Source organism: Phaenicophaeus curvirostris, chromosome 14 (genome assembly GCF_032191515.1).
Source record: "Phaenicophaeus curvirostris isolate KB17595 chromosome 14, BPBGC_Pcur_1.0, whole genome shotgun sequence".
NCBI classification, from domain to species: Eukaryota; Metazoa; Chordata; class Aves; order Cuculiformes; family Cuculidae; genus Phaenicophaeus; species Phaenicophaeus curvirostris.
In genome coordinates, this window is record NC_091405.1 from 9,519,385 (window position 1) to 9,543,152 (window position 23,768).

At 43.8% G+C, this 23,768-nt stretch overlaps 1 protein-coding gene across 1 annotated transcript; it reads left to right on the forward strand.

The window, feature by feature from the left end:
• The first annotated feature begins 56 nt into the window (after positions 1-56).
• COTL1 (coactosin like F-actin binding protein 1) lies at positions 57-22,487 on the forward strand. Its single transcript, XM_069868518.1, has 4 exons — positions 57-206; positions 862-944; positions 11,020-11,177; positions 21,127-22,487. Exons 1-4 carry the CDS (start codon positions 130-132, stop codon positions 21,235-21,237), a joined length of 429 nt encoding a protein of 142 aa, XP_069724619.1. The 5' UTR covers positions 57-129; the 3' UTR covers positions 21,238-22,487.
• Positions 22,488-23,768: the final 1,281 nt, after the last annotated feature.

The following is a 23,768-nucleotide window of genomic DNA, read 5'->3' on the forward strand; positions in this document are numbered from 1 at the left end:
CCCGCCTCCTCCCCCGGCGCGGTTGCATCACGGTGGCCGCGGGCGGGGCGGGGCGGGCGCTGCGCTAGCGGCGGCGGAGACCGGCCCAGCTCCGCTCCGCGCTCCCCCGCCCGGCGCCGCCGAGCCCCCATGGCCACCAAAATCGACAAGGAGGCGTGCAGGGAGGCGTACAACCTCGTCAGGGACGATGCCACCGACGTGAACTGGTAGGTGGCCCCGGCGGCTCCCGGACGGGCACCGGAGCGCTGCGATCCCTTCTCTCGCCGCTCCCGAAGGGTGATTTCCACACACCTTACTCCCCTTCGCCTCTTCCTCCTTTGTAAAGAGTCGTTTTTTACAATACGCTCTTCTCCGTCGCCTCTTTTCCTTTCCCGAAGGCTGGTAAATGTATTATTCGCTCCCCTTTCCCTAATCCCAAAGGGTGACTTGTAAACGTATCGTCCCCTTCCCTTTTCTCCTTTCCAATGAGCGACTTTCAAATCATAGAATCATAGAATCACTAGGTTGGAAAAGACCCCCAGGATCATCGAGTCCAACCATTCCTATCAAACACTAAACCATGTCCCTTAGCGCCTCATCCACCCGTGCCTTAAACACCTCCAGGGAAGGTGAATCAACCCCCTCCCTGGGCAGCCTCTGCCAGTGCCCAATGACCCTTTCCGTGAAGAATTTTTTCCTAATGTCCAGCCTGTCCTGAACCACCCCTGGTGGAGCTTGGGACCATTCCCTCTTGTCCTGTCCCAATGTATCGTTGCCCTTCCCTTTACCCCTTCCCGAAGAGTCACTTTAAAATGTGTCATTCCTTTCCCAAAGGATGACTTTTTAATGTATCATTCCCCTTCTCTTTTCCCCTTCCCCAAGGGTGACTTTTAAATACAACGGCTCTACAATTGTCCCTGGAGACCAAGGGGTAGACTATGAAACCTTTAAAAGGAAGTGCACAGGTAAGCTCCGTCTTGATTGCTTTGGCACCTCGTGGTGTTTCTTGCTGCCCGCTGCAAGGGGGAAAAGGATGGGAGAAAACTTGAGTGAATCAGAGTTCGTGCTGCCGCTTCCCTGTGTCTGCCCTGTCCTGCATGATCGGGTTTCCAACTCCCTGAAGTCCATAGTCCAGCCGGTCCTTTGTCTTACCCTTAGCCCTGAGGTCCTTGAGGCTCTTTCCTCCTCTTTACACAATTTCTCGTTGCTTGTCGGTTATAAACAAGATAAGATGCTTGATTAGCAACGGTCTCCTTGTTTAGCACTGCAGCTCCAAAGCATTACTGAAGAGCAAAAAAGACCTTTTTTTTTGTGTGTGTCTAAAAGATGCAGTCATACAGATCATTCTGCAATAAAGTTCTTCTGTGAATTGTATTCATAGTGCTAAAGTAACTGCAGTTAGAAGGCTTGCTCGGATTTTTTTAAGAATATGAAATCCAAGCAGAGAGTTGTTATGCCGAAGATCAGCTCACGCAGTACAGCACTGAGAACAATCGTAGATGTGGTGTTGCACAACCACAACGGTTGAGGCTCTAGGTTCAAACACGGTGGTTGATTGTTTAACTGTTGGTTGTAGAACATTAACAGGAAGAACAAAGCCTGGGGAATATTAAAATAAATTGAGGAATTTTTAACTTCATCTGATCTTAACTTTAGATGTGTTTTACAAGAGTGGGCTTTGATTTCTGTCAAAATAACTTACAGGGAGAAACTGTATAGGTTTTCATCCTATCTTGGCTGCTATTTAACAATGCCATGAAGTGGCATGAGATAAGCATCATTTATAACTAATATAGGACTATAACGAAGTCTTCCTTACTCATCTAGTTACTCTAAAATAGACCTTTATGGTTAACCTGTATTTTTAGAATTAGGTATCTGTGTGGTGAAGGAATTGTGTATAAAACAGTCTCTCCCTTCCCAAGGTGGGGTGAGTCTTGGAGGCACTGTAGTCAGAGTTCCCCAGCTATTGAAATACCAGAGCCCATACAAATTGGTCTATCACGTGTAGGGCTCGCCTGTATTTTACTCAGTTAGAGGGAAGAATTTCCAGTAACTTAAATGAGGGCAGGACTGGTCTAATCAGTCAATAAATACCATAGGAGAAAAATACGTTTTAGTTCTTGGAAAGCAGCTACTAAATCAAGATAGTTTAGACTGCTCTGCTACATTTGCAGTGGGGTCTTACTAGGATTAGCTACTCATTTGCAGCTGTTCTTGAGACCTTTGTAGGGCAAAGTGCCCTGATCCTCTTGTAGTTGATGTCAGAAGAGCTGGTACCCTGCACTGCAAGAACACCTCCCCACTCAACTCTTCTAAATGGGCAACATGAGGAAAAAAGCAACTACCTGGCATTCAGGGAAACCCAGGGCTCAGCACTTCCAAAATTCATGCCAGTGTTGTCTAAAGGGTCAGTAGTTTTCTTGGGAGGTCAACAGCTTCAGTATCCAAGTGCCATGTTCTGTCTCCTCTTGTGGCCAATATAACAGAGTGTCTCCAGACATCTGAAGCTTGCAGAGGAACCTTCTCCATTTATTTTCTTTGGGGTTTGGTTTTTTTTTTTTAGAAGTCTGTGACTTTCTTTGTCTTAACTAATTTTTAATGCTTTGTCTGGAGTAGCACCCTCTTAAGAAGAGTTCCTTTCTTCCCTTCTGTAGCATAAGGAATACTTTTATCTAGTGTCTAAGCAGGCAGAGGGGTCTTTGGCAGAGAGCAGGCAGTGGTTGGGCTGAGTAGGATGTGTATAACAGCTACTGGAGGCACATACTGCATTTTGGAATGTGGCCAGTTTTGTTTTCTTGCCATCATTTGCATATGCCAAACTCTTATTTATAAACAGGATATTAAACCAGACAGAGTTTAAGGAAACCTTGTGTTACACCAGCCAAGTGCCAAGCTGGTCCCAATACTGAAACATTTTTACAGCAAAAAGGAAATTTTGCATACTTTAGACACATCATAGTAAGGGAAGAATTAAATCAAGGGCATCTATGAGGTAGGCTGTGGCCTCTTGTTAACCTTTACTGTAGAGCCAAATCCCTTATAGCTGCTCCATTGCTCCCTTTCCCCTCTTCCTTCTTTCCCTTTTCCTTCTCATGCGCCTGGTCTGGGCTGCTCCTTGTCAAACCAGGGGCAAGAAGTTGTCCTCGAACCTCCCTCTGGTGCACAATGTCAGAGGCTTAAAGAACTCTGCAAATTCATGATTCACGTACTAGGTTTTTGGCTAAGTGCTAGAAAGGAAGATCCTCCACCTACAAATTACAGTGCAGTAGTTGGGGAAGCAAGAGATGCAAGTTTCTGTGCTTCCATCTGTGCAGAAACCCTTCGCCTGGACCACTAGACATTGTCAGAAAATGAATCTCATGCCAGCAGTGAAGTTAGAGCTTTCCTTTCTGTCTGGGAGAAAGGTGCCAAACGTTACTATGAAGTAGAGCTGGTTGGAATATTTCTGCTGAGACAAAGTCAGTAGAAAAGAGAAGAAAGAGATGGGAAAAGCTGATAAATATTATTCCTTGCTATTGCTATGTCTCTTCCCTTCTTGTCCACGCCTTATCTTCTTCTGTGTTTTGCTAGAGGGGAGAAGAGCTACTGTCAGTGCAAACAGCTTTGGGAAATGTGATTAAAAGAGAAAAAAACAAAAACTGGTATCAGAATAAACTTCCTTCCTTGTTTTGAATTCCTTTTTTTGTGTGTGTGAAAAGCACTGCCCTGGAAGCCACAAAGTACTGCAGCTGCCTCTGGTAGAAGCTGAGCATAATTTGGTGGCTGAAGGTGAGAGCAGGAGCTGGAACTGAAAACCTTAGCATGCAAAGTGTCACCAAGCCCTCCTGTGCTGTGTTCTACTTTCTGCATCATCTATTTCAGCGCTATTCTGAATGGCAAACATTTGTGACCCCTGCTTTCTTTAATAACCATTCTTATTAAAAGCACCTTCAGCTTGCAGTACATATTGCTTCCCTCCAGGGCATTAAATTACGGGAGCAGGCGGTGTCAGTGTGGGCTAATTTATGTGGCTTTGAGACCAAGAAAGTCTTTTGTGCCCTTTTTGAAAATATTTGCCTGTGGTGGATATCCTGCCTTGTGCAACAACAGAGGTTAGGAAGGGCTGGAGGGGGTTGTTGGTAGCAGGGTTGTGTTTCTGCTTTTTCTTCCCCCATATGTAACCCTTTTCATGCAGACCATGGCCCAACCCATTACTGATGCTGCAAACCTCCTCAGGGAACGAGAATGGTTGAGGACAAAGGGAAAAGCAAGAAGCTGAAATTGCTTCTTTTTAATGAAAGTAGCAGTTCAAAAAAAAAAACATGTTAGAAACCAGCTCTCTGGAACCTCCAGCAATGCTCCGTGGGCTGCTGTTGAGAGAACACACGACAGACCGAGATGCTGAGCTCCTGCAGCAGTGAGGTCCGTGCCCTGAGCCAGGCACTGCTGCTGCACCCCGTCTGCCTTGTGAGGGTGGTGGTGTTCTCACTGCTCTACTCTCAGATACGCCTTGCACATCAGATTTACATGTTAATTCCCTGGGGTGTAGGCTTTTTCTTACTGAGCTCTTTACTAAGCTTTGTGTACTAGCAGAAAAGTTTAAGAAACTCCATAATCAACCTATCATCCTTTTTCCATTCCACTGTTTGGGGACAGCAATTACCACTTATGTGATAAAAAAGCCTTCTTCAGTGCCCTTTTGTTCAGGGTCCCAGGATTATGGTGCAAACACTGCCTGAACCCTAGACTTTTGTGTATCAGTCACTGCCATCCTGTTGCTGTCAAGGTCTGTGTCAGGTCACAAGACAACTTAAAAACTTTGGCTGGGAGGTGGTAGACTCTGCTTTAGTCTCAGGCAGTAGTCTTCTCTGTCCTCCAAAAACCAGCCCCGGATGTGCCAACACCTCTCCTCTAGGCTATCCCAGAGAGACAAGGGAGTTGGTTTAAACCACTGGCACAGTCAAGTCCATATATGATTAGGACATGGTTGTTGTTGGCACTTCCTCTTGCAGTTCTTGGTAACAGCCAATGTATCTGACTGTATTGGCCTTTGTTTGACTCAAAGAGCCTGGAGACTGAAGCAGAGGACATTAATTTTGTCAGGGTCATTAATCACACAGAGTACACACCCCCTGTGTCTTCTGGCTAAGGACTGTTTTGGTTGGTCTTAACAGCACAGATTACCTCTGCACCAAACAGGGACTTAATTCAAGGCTTTTGATCCATTTTACTTCACAGTTACAGCTTTTTCCTCTGCAGATGGTACGGATCCAGACATAGCATTAATTTGGTGTTTAGTAGTACGTGCCTTCAGTATACTTAAAAAAAACCAGCTGAGTTGGTGGATTTGAAGCCAGAAACACAAACAAAAGTTGAAGGTTATTGTACGGAAGGATAAGAAGGCTCTTGAGTTTTCTTGTTGTTTTTAATTTCAGAAGCTCATAAATGGGCTGGCGATGCTGTTGCTGAGAAGATTAGAGTGACATTCAACTGAGATACTGAACTAAAAGTCCAGTCAAAAACATCCTCTTAAACTTTTGTATATGTCAGTAATATCTGCCTGCACCAGACAACTTGCTTCAGTTTCTGTATTACGAAGCAGCAGAGTATCACATTGTCTTTGTCGTTTATTTTATTTGTTTTAAATGTGTATGCTGCCATTAAGTAATGGAGAGGTCAGAAGACTGTGCTTCCCTCCATGCCAGATGTGAACACTTGCTTTTCCGTGAATCTCTGACAAAAGAAATAATGAGCCTTTTATTTGGAAAGCCCCAGCCCAAACAAATAATTGCAATGACAGCACAAAGTGGGATAGTTATTCATGTGTCTGAAAAGATCAAACCAAAACCACACTGTGCATTCAGCATGAGGAAGAACTGAAAATCTTTGATCTGAAATAAATACCCTAAAAGATAATTTCTATTTGACATAAAATATTAAGAGGAAAATAGAAATAGAATTGGCTCCTAAGACAAATGCAAACTCTTTCAGGCTTATGACAATTTGTCCTATTAAGCCTGGCCTGTATATAAAATTTAGGAGTTGAGAGTTGAGAGATCAGCAAGATTACGTTGGCACCTTAGGTTGTAGAAAAGATTTGTAAAAATGCATGAGGAAGTATAATGAGATAGGTGCTTATCTGTATTTGGCTACATCTTAAGTTGCTAAAATGGGCTTTGTAAATCGGTCTCCTACTGCTTTTATTTTTCCTCTTTAGCATTGGTCTTGCCTGCTTTCCCTTAATATCTGTTTAAAGGAAGACCTGGGGCCACTGGTGGCTGACAGGAATTTCACACTGTCCTTGCCCTGTGCCCTCCTCGGAGGGTGAGCTGAAGCGGTGGGGTTTGAGAGTGATCTCCTGGCTGCTAGCTGGAGCTGCGGCTTACACTATCCCTTACAATGGACAGGAGATTGTTTTAGGGATTATTCTCATTATGGTTGGACTCGATGATCCGGTGGGTCTCTTCCAACCTGATTATTCTATGATTCTATGATTCATTAGTTTTTGTGGGAGTTCTGCACTGAAATAGTAACCCTTTTCATTCAGTTTAGTTCTGCAATGCTTAATTAAAGACCCCATGGCTGTGGGTCTGCATTTTACCATCCTGTGCTAGGCACAAGAGCAGGTAAAGACAAGCATTATGTCTTTTGCATGCCCTTTGTTTTGGTGACTGCCTAGCCCTTACTTCTGGCTGGCTAACACAACTGTTACTTCAGGGAAGAGGAATAAAGATTAGCTGGTTTCCATCTCCTCCCACTCTGCGCTCTAGAATATACCCAGGTCAGGAAAGACATCACTACAGGACTCTGTCACTGGGGTAGCAGCAAATCCTGATGCGATGCTGCTGGTGGCTTCACTGGACCAGAGAAAGCTGGACAAGTCAGCGTGGGGTCATTCCATGCACTTGTGTCCCCAGTAGCCTGTACTCATGTCGCCCACCCCAGCTTACATGGGTAGGATTGGTGCCCCAGCTACAGCATGCCCTGCAGTTATGGTCCTGAGGTCAAATGTTTTGTATTTGTCTTAGATGACTTAACGAATGTGCCTGTGTGGTGTAAGTACACGGGCTTCAGGAAAGGGTTAAAGAGGGAAAATACAGTGTAGTAAAGAGGTAGAGGAGGTTTTCTGTCTGCACTTCCAGCCACGTGACTACAGAGGTGAATGAAGAGGTGGAAAATTGATCAAATAATGTAAAATGAATCCAATTGAAACAAACAAATCCTTCATGAAACCTGTCATGCACTATCAGTAATTCATTGTTGGACAGAACACAAAAGCAGTTCACTCCATCAGCTGCCTTGCTGTATGTGACCTTGATTTAGCAAGCAGGTGAAGCTGGGAGCAGTAGCCTTATCTTGGCATGTCTCTTGCTTTGCCATTCAGAACTGCAAGATTAAGAACCGTGAAGCTTTTGACAGTGTATTTCTCTCCTGCAGCTATTATCTTTCACTGATGAGTCAGTGCATTTTAATCTAATGGGGAATTTTTTAGTATAGCTGAACCGAAGGGTTTGAGTGGATGAAAAAGAGGAGAATACCATTAAGAAAATCTCTGCAGCTTGGCATTGAGCTTTGTTGACAGTCAAGGGCAGCTTAATCAGTATATTTGGAAAATCCTGCCTACTAAGTAAGGGGTTTGGAGAAAAATACTAAGTGGTGCTCATTAAGGCATTCATTGTACTTTTCATTGTTTGTGTAGCCCTGTTGTCTTGCTGTAAAACCATACTTAAAGGAGTCGTGATATTAGAAGGAATTAACATTGTTAATTTCTGCTGTTTGTAATTCGTGAGATCTCAAATAAAGCTGCTATTTCCGTTCTACCCAGATCTATTAATTGCTTCTCTCTGCCCTGAAATTCATGGCTTAGTGACTAGGAAGGTGGTTGCATAGAGATAGGCAGGATTTCCTCCTTTAGAGGAAATCTTCTGTCTCTCTGATTTGTTAGGCTCCCTCCCACCCCCCCCCACATGATTCCTGAAACTGCTATAAGTGGTTTTGTATGAAAATGGGGGTGGTGGGGTGGGTGGTGGTGTCAGATATTAATGCCTCGAGATTTCTAGGGGACTTGGCACTGACAGCATTGATGACTCCCAGCGCAGTGAGGTGATCTGGTAGGGTAGAACCGATTAACTGTGAAAGAGGAAATCTGGGAGTATGAAAGAACTAGTGTTTTAATCCTGTTATCGCTCTGAACATGCTTCAGACTAATTGTGAAACTCAACCACTTCTGCTCAGGGATTTTGACCTGCAGCTGGAGAGGATCATGCCCAGGCTGAACTGATGCTAAAAATCTCCGTTTCTGTCCCTGTTGCCCTTTCAGGAAAAGCGATATGTTAATTGCCAAAGGCTCCAGTTTGCCTTCCCTCGTGGCTTTATCTGCATCGGGTGAAACGGTCCTCAGCTGCTGCAATTCACAGACTGGCACATCAAATTAAAGCCTCACATATTGGTAGTTTATATTAAACACCCCGGAGTGAAAAGTGTTGCAGCTGAAGAGCCAGTTCTGCTCTTGTGGGGCTACATCCTCCATGGAGGGATGGGAGGAGAAGGCATGCAGCTCAGGTGTAACCTTTCAAGCCCCAGGTAAATTCTGCCCAAGACGGTGACTCAGAGCCCCATGTCTAGCCTCAGTTGTTCGGGAAACTTATTGGGAGTTAACATGATGAAGTCAGAGTTTCTCATAGTCGCTGAGTGGTAGGTGATCTGGTAAATAAAAGCCCACGTGGAATTGCTGGGTTTGGCTCCCTTCAGTGCAACCGACTGGGCTGCTTCCACACAGGACAGGAAAGCGCTTAAACTTTTTTGCTGAGAACCAAATCCTGCTGCTGCCAGAGATCTGTGGGTTCATATCAAACTAAAATTCCTGCTGACAGATACATTCCTTCAACCTCCTTTTTACATTGCTATGAAAAAGCACTGCAGAGAAACTTGGAATTCTTGACATTCATTATATTTGCTTATGATCTTTATTATAAAGGGATGTGTTCCAAAGCAGTCTCCAGGATCTCTAACAGCTTTTGGCAGAAGGGGCAGGGATGACAAACCTACATACTCAAGGTGGAAAGTGATGGGTCCACTGAAATGTCTGTGATATGGTTACAGTATAGGAAAGGTCAGGACTTGGTGACATTAAAGTGCCTTCAGCACTGTGTTCCCATAGGAACCACAGTACAATTCTTAGTAGAGTGTGGCCTCCTTTACTGTCAGATCTGGGAAAGCAATTTTTTTTCGTAGAACTGTTAATAGTAATGTTAGGGGATTTACTGTCTCTTTTCACCTTGGGTATTTCCTGGCTGTCGGTTCATTTATGGTTCTAATCAATCTTGGGAAGAGGATTTACTGTTAGAAACAGGTGTCTCTCTGTATGTTTCTTGCACTTGCCAGTAATACAGTATATGAGAGAGAAAAGTTATGCTTGCCTGCAATGTCGATGCATGATTCTTACACTCCTTACAAAGATCCATCGGGATTTTTCTTTTGAATAAGATCTTTTACTTTCTTTCAATTTTGAAATCTTAAGAGGAGTTTGTTTTAAACACTGTACTGACCACACACCTCCTTACATACATTTTCCAGTGTTCCCCAGTAGTCCTCTGTCAGTGCATAAAGAACAAAATAGGGAGAGCATAGGTGGTTTTTTCCCAGACTTATAAACCTCATCTTTTATTAGGCAGAAGTTGTCTTTACTCACATACTGGCAAAGCAAAGTGTTAAAGAAGCTCTGAGATCTGTCAGCTTTCAGAGATCATCCCACTTTTTTTTGGCACTGATTTCTAGCAGCTTATTTTCTGGGGATGAGCAATTTAGAGCTCTGTGGAGTTCCTGGGGCTCTCCTGACTGTTCACAGAGCATGCTGTAATAGATCCAAAGAAGGGGATGCTGGCAAACATTACTATGCCTGGAGCCTGCATTTTCACCTGGCGGTAGTCAAGACAGCAAACAGGTATAAAACATGTTGAACTGGCCACAACAAGTGTAACCAGGATGAACATGCATCTTTTCAAACAGCAAGTTTGTTCTTTTATATTTTGAGTCATCTCATTTCATTTAAAAGGTCTTGAGTGACCTGAGTGACCTGTAACAGATGAAGTAGCTATGATTAGGTATATTCCATGATTGCACAACTGTCCATCTGCTCTGCTTTTCTGCACAATCCTGGTTGAAGGCTCCAGCATCATTCATGCCACTGAGGTTGGGGATATGAGTGGATGGTATCACATGCTTTCTGTGATAATGAAGGCTTCCAACTGCCTTGGTTGATGAGTCATTCTGCAATGAAAGACCAGACTCTTTGAGACAAGGATTTTACAAGGTTTTTACGCATATGGCCAGACTAAATAACTCTAGTCTTGTGTGATATAGCAGAAACTAGCATGAAACAAAGATCAGAACAGTTTCGAAATCCAAGGCCTTTCTCTGCAAGGCTTCAGAACAAGTAGAAAAGCATATCTGGGGAAGTAATTGCTATTTTTTGCCTTTTACTTCTTCTCCTGTCTATCTTGTAAACTCATAGCACGAATGAGCCAGAAATGTTGCAGAAGGGAAGGAGGGGAAAGAATCAGATTTGCGCAATGCCCAGTTTCTGGTATATTGTTTAAAATGTGATTCTAACCTTGCTGTCCTGTAAGAAACAGAGAGGCTGGGAAATCACTTTCTTCCCCTCTTGATCAGTGATCTGCAGTTGAGTGGTCTGGCTGAATGTGTAATTAAGGTTAGCTCTGTGCTCTTGAAATGCCTGTTGACTGTATTTTAGCCATTTCCAGTCTCAGTAGTGGTACACTAATGTGGGGTGGAGTGGCCAGCACAGCCTGTGTCCTCCCAGGATCTCAGCACTCCAGGAAGACACAGATCTAACACTGGCAAAGCACATATTGCAAGTGAAGGGCATGAGTGTTGCCTCTGTATTGGCCTGATAATCCAGAACAATGCTATTGCAACACAGGATCAGTGCCTTGGCTTGGTCTTTTAAGTTGAGAGCAATAGACTCACCCTGGAAAATGGCAGGGCAGGGATGTTTCTGTTTTTAAACATTTTATCCTTTTCGCTTTGTCTCTGCAGATGATGTTCGATTGTTTGGCTTTGTGCGATTCACCACTGGTGATGCCATGAGCAAGCGAGTCAAGTTTGCTCTCATCACTTGGATTGGAGAGGATGTCAGTGGCCTGCAGAGAGCCAAAACGGGGACTGACAAGACTCTGGTCAAAGAAGTAGTACAGGTAACCTCTTCCTTCTGCTTATAATCACCCATTCTCATCACTTTTAGCTCTACAGACACCAGCAGAAGGAGAGAGCTGGGAAAGAATTGGATCATCCTTCAACTTAGTAGTTAATCTTTTAAAAAGAAGATAGTTTCCTATTGCCTGTCTTCCTACTAGGAAGACTTAACTTCTGCCCTGTGAGCACTTAGGCATAAGGAAGCACCTTTGAGCTTATTGCTGTCTTAACTATTTCATGGGGAGAGAATATATGCACTCCACTCTTTGTCACCATTAAGGTGTTTCCCATCTCCTTCCTTGATATGGAAATAATATTGAATGGTAGAGGACAAGGCACTATTAAGTAGGTAAAATTAAACAGAAAATGCCACGCCCTTGTTTAAAGTTCTCTTGAGGCCTTTTGTCTCTTCACAGTGAATTCATGGACCTATTCAACTAAAGTCTGAAGTCCCTATCAGTACCAATTAACTATCAGATCTTAATAGCTAACTAGATTTCAGTAGTCTTCTGTTTGGCCTTGGGCATATCAGGGAAAAAGAGAAATGTGCTCAGTACACATGTTGGAAGGGCTTCACTTGAGTTTCTCTGCCCTAACTGAGCTGATCATTTAACTCTGTCAAGGCCACCCAGGGCACTGAGCTGGACTCACTGTGCTGGGCATCAAGCTCCATCCAAATGACTGAAAACAAACAACAGCCACTAGAGAAGTGAATTGTGGAAGCCTGCAAAGAACTGCTGCCAAAAAGCTGACTTTAACAAAGATGATGTTGATGTTTAGCATGTTTTCTCTGAAGAAGTATCTAAAGCAAGATCAGCTCTTTCAGCTAAACCTCTCCAAAGCCTGAGAAATGGTCTTATTACACATGGATAAGAGTACGAAGAATGTAATAAATCCATATCCTACAAGAATATAAGCACTGTACTAAATCTTTCAAAATAACAGCTACTCAGAGGAGTCCATTCTGAAAAGAAACTTCTATAATGACACCTGAGAGATAGGAGAGCAAACCTCTGCTCATGTGAAACTGTGTCATTGTAGCTGAAGATGAAATTGTAGAGTACTAATGAATGACTCACATAAGAGTCACTAAGATTCTTTGAAAAATATGTTTAGACAATTTATTCCTGTCGAGTTGAATAGCATTCCTGAAAGCTGCTCTAAGATCTGTCGCTCAGGTCTGTTACATATAATTTGCAATTTCACTTGTTTGTTCTTCATTAGTAGTCTTTACAAGTTAATAATCTGGTGGAACATTAACAATTCCTGGCTGTTACTTAAGAGCTTTCATATTCCATTTAATCTGTACTAAAATATGAAAACAATGCAACTTGTGCTTAATATACTTTTATTGAGCAAGCATGTCTATAATGCACTCAAAAGCATTTCTGAATGCAATGCCAATGGTGATCTCCATTCTGTAAGAAACTATCTTCACAAATCTTTTGAACAGTTCTACATGTGCAACTGAATCCCTCGGAGTGGAGTGGGCTAAAAGCAGGACTATTTTATTCATTTTATGCATATAACCCTGCAGATAATCTCTCAAACCCAAAAGAGGACAAGGAAGTCCAACTAAAATTCAGTAGAGGGAATTTATCCCAAAGCTATTTCACTCTTACTAGTTCTCTTGACCTTCAAGTATGTTCCCAGTCACCCCGCTGCTGCTGATTTTTACAGACGTTATTTAAGATGTGAATTATACATAGAAAAATAAGTTTGGTTGTTTGCTGCAATGACAAACTACCAGTCTGACTCAGTGTTGATTCATCATTTGGAATAAGTAGTACCCTAAAGTGGGAATTTTTTCTTTCCAAACCCCAAAGAGATCCTAGGTTATTGATGCAGTTTGGCTCTCTGCAGTTTTAGTTGTGTGCATGGTCCATAGGTGCATCTACCCTGTGTGACATGGCTCTCCTTCCAAGGAAGTGTGGCACAAGGGGGCTTTTTATACAGCAGATAACAGCTTTGATTCTGTGCTCTGTAGAAGGTACTGGTTGGGAGTCCAGAACAATATCTCATCATTCTGAGAAGCCCGCGGTAAAACTTGTAATACTTGCAAAAGCTAACTGTGACTATTTAAGACCAGTGCTTCAATGTGATGGGAGGCCTGCTTTATATTCTCTGCTATGATGCAGATGATGAGCTACGGATGAGCTCTGCTCACAGCTGAACAAACACCAATAAACATTGTTCTGCTGAGACACTCAAAGTGAAAGACAGTCAGCTTCAATACCGCCTAGCAAGTAAAACCCACCATATTGCTCCTATAGAATTAAGAGTGTTCACACATGGTGATTATTAGCAGTATCCTAGAAGCACCTGCTGTAAGGAAAACATAAGGTATATTAACTGTTGAAGAGTAGATTATGGGCTTGTGAACAAAAGGATGGAATATTATAAAGCAAGCCCTCACTTTTATATTCCTTGCTTGGAAGGAGGAGCAGGTGCTATGTAATCTATAGGGAGGTGGCTTAGGAGCAACGCTGGTAGTAAGTGGAGGAGTTGCCAGAAAATCTCTTAGGAAGAAAGGACAGTTGATTTTAACTGTAAAATTGCAGGGGTGGATCTCATCTGGTGCAAATAGCCGTAGTTCTGATGTCTATTAGCTGAGAATCAGCTCCACTTGCTTATTTGCAACTATCCTCATTAACTCTTTAATGATTAATTTATTATATTTATTTTGCATTTTAGAAGAATGCATTTTGCATTTAAGCAATATTCAGTAGCTTTTTTTCGCAGCCATTTATTTTACGTCCTTTCCTCTTCACCTTAGCTGGAAGTCAAGCCTCTGACCTAGTCTGAGTAGTTGAGCTGAGAAGTACAGCCACGATGGGGAACAAGTATGTATCTACAACTTCTGAAGTGTATAGCTAGGTATTAATATGTGGAGGTTTACCTGCATAAATGGAGAGTAAGGAGAGTAAGGAGATGCCATATCCCATCTTTTCTCCACTGAACTTCTACCTAGGCTAGGGGTAGACCTAGAGGTGGGGAGTAGAAAGATACAACATCTCATGCTTTGTAGACTGCTGCCTAAGATGTTTGGAATGTAATTTCTGGGGCACAGTCTAAACCTAGATCTAGATTGATCTAAACAGCTGGGGAGCATACTTTATAAAACAGTAAGCCAGAATGACTTAAACTACAATGCTGCATGTATTTGTCATCAGCAGTAGCATGTCTTACCTTGTGCTGCGTGGGTGAGCTGGCAGATGCTTACAGCGAGCCATACACGCAGCAGACCCCACAGCATTTCACAGAATCATAGAGTAACCAGGTTGGAAGAGACCCACCGGATCATTGAGTCCAACCATTCCTATCAAACACTAAACCATGTCCCTTAGCACCTCGTCCACCCCTGCCTTAAACACCTCCAGGGAAGGTGACACAACCCCCTCCAAGGGCAGCCTCTGCCAGTGCCCAGTGACCCTTTCTGTGAAATTTTTTTTCCTAATGTCCAGCCTAAACCTCCCCTGGCAGAGCTTGAGGCCATTCCCTCTCATCCTGTCCCCTGTCACTGGGGAGAAGAGCCCAGCACCCTCCTCTCCACAACCTCCTTTCAGGTAGTTGTAGAGAGCAATGAGGTCTCCCCTCAGCCTCCTCTTCTCCAGGCTAAACACCCCCAGCTCTCTCAGCCGTTCCTCATAAGGCCTGTTCTCCAGCCCCCTCACCAGCTTCGTTGCTCTTCTCTGGACTCGCTCCAGAGCCTCAACATCCTTCTTGTGGTGAGGGGCCCAGAACTGAACACAGGATTCAAGGAGCGGTCTCACCAGTGCCAAGTACAGAGGGAGAAGAACCTCCCTGGACCTGCTGGTCACGCTGTTTCTGATCCAAGCCAAGATGCCATTGGCCTTCTTGGCCACCTAGGCACACTGTCCTCTGCACAACTGTAGTTTGATCACCGTGCAACGTTTGTCATGCCAAGGTTGTACCAGCTGCCAGCAGATCTGAACAGAAAGGCTTGAGGCGTATTTTCTACTTGGCTAAAAAGGAGATCATCCAAAGTTGAAACTCGTGTTGTATGTCCTTGGTAGTAAGGGTGGTTCTACATTTTACCTCCTTTATGTGCACAAGCTGTGGGTCATTCAGCCTTCATACAAGTCCATCCCGGGGACTCATACTGTGCTGAAGGCTGTTGTTTTGATCTCTTTTATTCCAAAGGCCCAAAAGGAACAGGCCAGTTAGCTTAAGCCCAGAAATCAAGGCTATTGTAAGCTGCTTGTCATGGCTAGGAATGGCTGCCAGCATGAGGTTCAGTTCAGACATAAAAATTCCTGCAAGTTGAAACCTGGCAGCTGTGGGGTTTAAGTACTGGAGCGTCAGGCCTTCCAGTGAACAGCCCATTCACTTTGAGGAGAGGCAGAGGGATGATGTTACGGTGCTTTTCTTCAAGTAAGGACAAGCCTGGGCACAACGGTTGTGGGGCTAGGAGTGGCAACCAGTGCAGAAGCGTTTTCCACAGTGTTTTCCATCCAGTTTTGATGTAAAAGCCGGAAGAACTGAAAACCAGACTTGGTTTCCCCTTGCTTCCCCTCTCTGTGAACTTGTTGCCCCTCATGACCACATTTCCTAACAGGAGATTTTAACCCTTTGTTATACAGCATGGAGGCCTCTTTCATGAAGGGACTGAATTCTCTGACAGGGCTGTCTCAGCAAAGAGACTGCCCAGCCTTTGCCGTTTTCCATGCATTTTGACTCTTCACTGTTTTCTTCAGCACTCCTGCCCCCACATAGTCATGTGCCCTATTATTTCCCCAAATCATATTCAGGGTAAAACAGCACAGTTTCTGTGAGCAAATATTTGTGGAATTTTATTCATTATTATCTTTGGTGAGGAATTTGCCTGGCTTTAGTGCTGTCAACAAGTTTACTGAGTCCCTGCTTTGGAGCTTATGTCCAGATCATTTTTTATTCACCTTTGTCTTTTTCCCCTCAGTTCCTCACTGCAGTGATACTGGTACCTCATGTTGGGGGGCCCAGTATGAGGTGGCTGTTCCGTGTATTCAGTTTCTCATGTTAGTGCAGTGACCTGAACAGAAGATGGCTTAATAGCTTCGTAAGATGCAATCAGAAAATTAAACTCATATGGTAACAGTTGTATTATGGTGGCTTTGAGTATCCAACTGAGAGAGCTGAACTACTGTCAGGAGGGTGAGATATTGCTGAGAAAGCAAGAAGAATTGTGCTTTTTGACTGTTGTTTTCCTATTCTGGTTTACTGTATTGATTACGCCACATGGAATGGATTTATAAGACCCCTAGTCCTAGTCTAGAGAAAGGGATAGCTTTACAAGTAACTTCTTCAGACCAGAATAAGCAGCTTCTCATCACCCCGCATCTGACACAAGCCCTGTGATTTTTTCCAGTGGGATGCAGAATAGATAGGAGGAATTTGCAGAGCAGCTGAAGTGCAGTTCTCATTGTTGAGAGATGTGTTTGCCAGAGATTTGGGCTGGCTTTTCCCAGCAGCTGGAACAGTTCCAAGTAAAAATTAGCAAGCAGAAAAATTGAAGAGAAGGGCTTTGCTGGTAGCTGTGACTCTGACAGCTGATTGCAAGACCAGGTTTGGTGTAGCTGGAGTAGATTGGAGGGCAGCTGTACTCCTTGCACTCAGAGAAGCCCTGCTAAAAAAATACCTTTGCTGCAGCCATAGGTCATGTCCTTTCTTCCCCATGACTGCAAGTCTAGGACTCACACTGTGCTGGAGGAGACATGTGGGCAATGTCATCTCCTCCTTACTGCATCTGCATGGAAATTAGGATGACCAGTGGATAGGAGTGGTGACATTAAACACAGTTGGAGTGTTGATTTTGAACAGCAGTGGAGGCTGCTGCAAGCCCTAGTGTAAACAAAAACAACAAGAAGCTGCTCAGCTACCTGGCACTGTTCATAGCTGCTAAGAACCCATGTGTCTGTAGACGATACCACGATTATCCTTCTGGCTTCAGGCCCACCCATGCTGGGCTTTATAAGGGCCTCTGCAGATTTTTTTGGTACAGTATCGGCACCAGACAGATTTTCCCTTGGCCAGCTTTGGGAAATTTTATGGCCCCATATGCTAAACATTCAGGGCTTGTAAGAGGAAGAAAATCTACTCCACCTTTTCTCCTCCCCTCCATAAAGTTGTCTGGAAGAGAAAGGCTGTACTGAGCTTGCTGCATAAATTTCATGCTTCCCAGGAAGACATGCAGTCTCAGTTTTTGCAACCTGACCTGAGTGGTTTTAGCCCTTTTATCTGTGTAGTGTTGCATGGTGGTTGACAGAGGGGATTGGATTACAAAATTGTGACCCTCTGCTACTAAAGCACACAGTGAAGCACGTGCTAGATAGGTATATTGGAGAACCATGAGTAAACCTTACTTTCTACGTCGTGTTCAATGATTTAAGAGGCAAAGCAAAGAGACTGTGGTCACTGTTGTGTTGTGAGAGTGATAAAGATAAATGGCATCATTGTTTTTGTTATCTGTAGGCTTCTAGTGACTCTGGGATGAATACAAAGGCTAGAATTCACTCGCGGGACCTGCTGTGGTTGTAAAAAGCTGGGGCATAGGGTGAGGAGAACAGAAGAGGAAGTGGAGGACATAAAATGAAGATGCATGTCAGCAAAATGAGGGCCCAAGCATCACAATTATGCTCAGTGCCTTAGGCAGCTAAAACTGTTCTGCAATTCTCTTGAAAGGCATTAGATATCAGTATAGGTGACAGAAGAGAAAACAGACACTTTCTCCACCCCAGGCTTTTGAGGGCAGAAAGAAAATCTGGTGGCAAAACAGAAATCTGATGGAAGTCACATGCCTGTTGGCATTGGCATTAGCTGCTTGAGGCTAGGATCTTTCCTACTGCTTTGCAGGAGCTGGTTTGCTATCATCGGTTATTTATAACTGCAGATCATAATCATGCTGGATAAGGACCATTGCCTGGTCTAGCTAACATCAGACCCAATTAAATCAGTTTGGAGTAGTTCTACATTCTGGCAGTTTCAGTGGGGACAAAAAAAGAGTGAACTCTGGGTAAGATGGCCCTGGGCTGAAAAGCGCTGTTGTTGATCACAAGTGCCCAAGCTCCTGATCTGAGAGCTGGAGTCCCTCCTGTCTTCCTGCCCTGATGACACAAGAGGCAGTTTCAACTGTCTCTAAAATACTTATATACCTCTTTTCACCTTATGATTTGTACCCTGAACAAAAGCTCAACCCCAAATTGCTCTAACAGTGAATTCAGTGTGATGAGGGAGTCTATGGCTGAAGAAAGGTCAGGGAGGATATTGAAATCAGGAGTTCCAGGCACCAAACTCACCTGAAGTCAGTCCCCTTGATGTCAGTCTTGATGAGGTGTGGTGGTAAGAGCCGATATGAAGAACTAAAGAAGGCCTCAACAGCATCTGCTAGCAGAAAGGAAAAGAAAACAGTTATTAATAGCAGTGACCCAGATTGCACTCCGAGGGTACAAATCTGGCACAAGAGGTGGCCCAGTCAGTTAAGAGGATATTTAAGAGTGGCTGGGAACATAACCCATCTGGCCAACTGCTAGGGAGAGATTGTTCAAACCTTGCAAGATATCTTGGTGGCATTGATATGAAATAATGGGTGTTGGCTACGGGTCATCACTCAGGAACCATCTGGGTAACTGTCCAGTTGAGAAGACATTTGAGTAACTGTAATTACTTTGTGATACATGTAATTTGGTTCCCCTCTGTTCATGCATGAGTGCACTTGCAGTTTTAAATTCAGAATCAGCTGGATTCTGCAGACCGGACATTGAAGGAAATCTGGCCTGCATTTATACAATACACACATTTTTCAAGGAATCCCTCTCAGAAATGAATTTACGGGCTTGCCTCAGTTCTCACTGAAGTAAAGGGAAAGACTAACACTGACATCCACCTAGTCCTGGATAATCAGTTTTCTGAGTTGAGGAAAACTTGTTGAACCTGTTAACACATAGAAAAGAGACTGAAAAGGCTCAGCTCGAAAATCAAGTATGTAGCAAACCTCAGTAAGCATCAAATAGTTGAATATATTTTTTTGGTTTTGTTGAGAGCTAAGCTTTGCAAAGATGTCACACAGGAGATCTGGGAGTAGGGCACTTGTGACTATGACCAAATCTGATGTTTCAGTGGTTTGCCTCTTTATTTCCCATCTCAAAAGAGGATTTTTTTCTCTAAATAAACAATTTCTTTCCCATTTACCCTGAACTTTGCTAAGACATGGAGGAGTGCCTGTAATTATCTGCCTGTCCTCACACCAGGAAAACTGACCATTAAAGCGTGGAGCAAAATGGTGCTGTGAAGTACTTTTATTTCTTAGGCTTTTGCCTAGCTGCTGATAAACTAAAGTAGAGCAGACAAGGCTTCTCGTTGCTACTGTAAGCTTTTTCTCCCCCACTCCTAAGCAACTCTTCAGTAGCGAGGATTTCCTACAGTGTGAAACAGGATCAGCTGCAGCCTGGGAGACTGGCGTGGGCGAGGGAGCTGTTTTGCTCTCCCTTCCATTTTTCCACTGCATGAAAGAGGTGCTGAGGCTCTTTCATGCTGAATCCTTCTCCACCCCCTCCATTACTCGACTCTGATCCCAAACTGAGACCCCTGAGATGCTGCCAAATAGAGTGCTCTCCCATGGCTTAGAGTCTGAAAGCAATTAGAACCCCCCCAATCCACAGTGGTGCTGAGGCTGTTCTCATGCTGGGGAGACCTGGACAGGATGACTGCTTCTCTCTCAAAGCATCACCTCATTCTTCCAGGCAGCCTCTGTCACCTTTCAGGGCACTCACTGCCCAGGAAGCCAGGGACTGCAGCTTTCCTGAGACATTGCAGCAAGGCTGTTGGGATTTTAATTCTTTTTTTTTTTTGTCATCAGTTTGTCCCTAACCCTGCAGAGTGCAATGTGTTTTTCACACTGTTTAAAGCCTCTGTGGGCTGGGGGGACGGGAAAGACACAGGCAATGTTTTCGTTTGTGGTTAGCAAGGGAAGGAAACTACTAAATCAAGAAGCAAATGTGAATGTTTGCTAAAATGTCTGTGCACACACACATGCATGCCACCCTTTCAAAAAGGCCGGAGGGACAGCCCCACAAAGGAACAAATCCCTGCCTGTAGTAACACTGCCATGACAAGTGCCCTAAAGGCAGCATGGGATCCCATTCACAGTCATCTCTCTGAGAAAGGTTTTCTCTGTTCACAACCTCACATCACAGCATGCAGCCTACAACTTGCCCAGCTCCCATAAGTTGCAGAAATCATTCAAGCAGCTAGATAGCTGCCCTGCAATACACAACTGTATTGATAAAGCCTGTCCTTAAAAATCACTGTGGATCATTACACCACAGAGCATAGTGGAGCCCATTTTCACCACCAGCAGCCTGTCTGGTACAGTATCTTGGTTTTGGCCATGATGTATATTAGATAGTTGAGAGGAGGAGTCAATAAATCTAATTACATAGACTTATTTGCTCTTTGTTCCATGTGCCTGATACTCAATCAAAGCATCATCCTGTCAGCTAGTGAGGTATGATACTGTAGTGTACTCTAGTGTAGCACTGTTCTCCTTTTTTAGGAGAACGGGTCCTAAAAAGGGCACAGATAGGATTGGTGAGTTGCCCAAGATTATGCTGAGGGTTAACAATTTTGAGCATTTTAGTCTGCATGCTACTTAGGAAACTTGATCTAACCTAGCCTGTGCATTTATTGCTAGGAAAAGTGGTTTCATAGGGCAGGATTGGATCTTGTAGCGAGCGACTGTAGAAGTAGACACACAGAATTTTTCCAAGTTGTCTTGGTTTTGCCATCACTAGTCTTTTATCTCATCCAGAGCTTTCTGTTTATCATCCCCACCACAACAGACAAGAGTATGCAGCTTATTCTTATCCTCCCTGGAGGCTGGATAAGCTCTCTTTATTCAGGTACTTGGACAAATATCCCCCTTTTTAACAAATTTTTCCTTTTTTTCTCTTGCAGAACTTTGCCAAAGAATTTGTGATCAGTGACCACAAAGAGCTGGATGAAGATTACATCAAGAATGAGCTGAAGAAAGCAGGAGGGGCTAATTATGATGCACAGACTGAGTAAACACACGGACCTCCTGGTACCATCACCTGGATCTCAAAGGGAGGGGAAAGGCACAACAAACTAACACAACTGAGAGATGAGGCAACTGAAATCTCCAGCTTTCTATGTGTGCACCTAAGAACTCCCTTTCTTTACATACAGCAACCTTTGATTTTCCATTCCATCTCATGAAACGTCCATGTTCTGTTTTTCTTTTTTTTCCCCTTTTTTTTTATTCATAACTCTGTCCATGTTCTTGCATCTGTGGAATTAAGGTTTGGCTCTGCTTTTGTCCTTTTCAGCATTGTGTTTGTAGAGGCTTGCCATTGTGTCCTTCGCATGCATGCATGTCTGTGTGTTTAAGTTGGGTTCAACCTGGTCTCTGAGGGGAGAAGGTTTGGGGAAGTTCTGAACATTGATGATTTTAATTTTTTTCAAATTTGTTCTGACTGATATTCTTGGGAATAACTTTTTTTGCTGTTCTAGGCTCAGACCAACTTGAGTTGACTTCCCTCAAACTTTGTTTAAATTGTCTAAGCTTAAATATCCAGCTGAGATGTTATCTAACAGCTTAAACAACAAAGCAAATAAACAAGGAAAGTCTTCAACTCTTAATAGATGGGAATAAATTTGCCTTAAATTGTTTGACAGTTGCTATGCTATGTGCTGCATCTCTATCCCTCCCTCTTAAATATAAGATCCAATATGATCCGAATGTGGGGGTTTTGTTGTTTTCTTGGAGGTTTCATGGCACAGTAAACTGAGGGCTTAGAAATGTCTGAATACTTGTTCACTATTTTGTGTACATTGGTCTCTGGGTTTGTATTTGACTTTCCTAATGGTGGGGTTCAGGAGGTGAATCTGAAATGCATAGATTTCCTTTTTAAATGAAGTCTGCAAAAATAGCAGCTGCTGAATCCAGGCGGCCTTCTCTGCCCACGTCCCCCCTGTTTTTTTTGCAGTTAAACACAACATCTTCAGTTATCTGTGGCCTTGGGGCAGTGAAGCATTCTCCAGCTGTGGCCAAGGGATGGAGCAGGGCAGTTCTGTCCCAATCAGGACAAAACATTCAGCAGCAGAGGCTCAGAAAACTTGGCCACAGTTTATTTGGTACCAAACTGTTTGTTTAAGGGGCTTGTTTGTATGGCTTTTTTTTTTTCCATCAAAGGTAATTATCCCCAGAATTATGTGTATGGGGAAACTGTTATACAGGGGCTTGGAAGTCAGTGCTATAAACCCATTACAGAAATAAATGTTTTTCAAGAACTGTTCTCAGCGGCTCTGTCGTTCCTTTACCTTCCCTACAATACTGTGTTTAGGAGGTGTCTTGATCCCGGGTGTAAGGCCTTGAGCTCTTGCAATCTTGGGGCTATTAGGAGAATTAAACACTGGCTTACATGTAAAATGATCTTGTGCCTGCAGCCCTTGTCTGCTCATCTCTGCTCTGAAAGACAGAGGTGACCACAGTGCATTTGACACACTTTTTGTTCCATAGCTCTACATCTAAATTTCCAGCTCCAAAATGCCAAGTGGGATTTGTAATTAGGTCAAAGAGAACTTCACACCCACATAAAATAAATGTAGAGAGGTCAGAAACAGATTTGGGACCAAAAACGACACAGGGTTACATGGAGTGTTACAATTCCAGACTGAACTTCCTAAAACTTGGCCTGAAAGAAGGGAAATGGCTATTTTTCTTACAGGACTGACAGTAGGAACAGGCATAGCGAATGGGAAAGAGCTTTGCAGAGAGCTTGCAATGCTCTGAGGCTTTGCCTTGCTGCTTCAGTGACCACAATAAACTTTTATTTGATAGCTTGTGGGGTACTGAGGCAACAAGCTCAGTCTGGTCTTGAAGCCTGGCGGCAGCACTGCAAAAAATTCATCAGCACCAGCTGTGATGTGGGGTTTGCTGCACTGCTCGAGACAGCTCAGCACAGAGGCAAATTGGCTTTCTCAGACACTCGAAGATGTCTCAGCAAGACAAAACAAAGCCCTTGCGTTGCCTTTGGCGAGCTGGCCCCAGGGATGGGGGAAGTGAAGGCATCACCCTGGCCTCTGTGGTTGCTTTGCTATCCTTAGTCATCATCTGCCTCCAACAGAGTATTTTTCTAAAGACTTTCTAAATCTTTTCATAGAATCATAGAATAACCAGCTTGGAAGAGACCCACTGGATCATCGAGTCCAACCATAAATATTTTCAAAATATTTGTTTCCTCCAGGTGACTTCTACAGGCATGTCAGTTCTGTGCCCCCTCTGACAGCCACCTCAGGACCATCACAGTGCCCTGCACCCAAGGCTGACTCATCATTAGTGGCCAGGTGGGCTGGGAGGGGAGACACAGCGCTTGTCCCTCCCTTGGATTTTTTTCCTGAATTCTGCAGTGGTTTGAAGTGGGATTCCAAGGTACTCATACAAAAAAAGCATCCTATCTGCCTTTAGTCAATACAGTTCAGAGAACATGTAAGATGCCATACTCCCTCTCTGAATTGCCTGTATGATGCACTGGCACATGTGGCCCCTTTTTGACCACAGGAATAGCAAGCTTGCA

Bases quoted from the DNA above. Each gene is read 5' to 3' on its own strand.
- COTL1 (XM_069868518.1), top strand. From the start codon at position 130: ATGGCCACCAAAATCGACAAGGAGGCGTGCAGGGAGGCGTACAACCTC. The intron at 207-861 runs GTAGGTGGCCCC...CCCTTCCCCAAG, and splicing joins GATGCCACCGACGTGAACTG to GGTGACTTTTAAATACAACG. The intron at 11,178-21,126 runs GTAACCTCTTCC...TTTCTCTTGCAG, and splicing joins TGGTCAAAGAAGTAGTACAG to AACTTTGCCAAAGAATTTGT.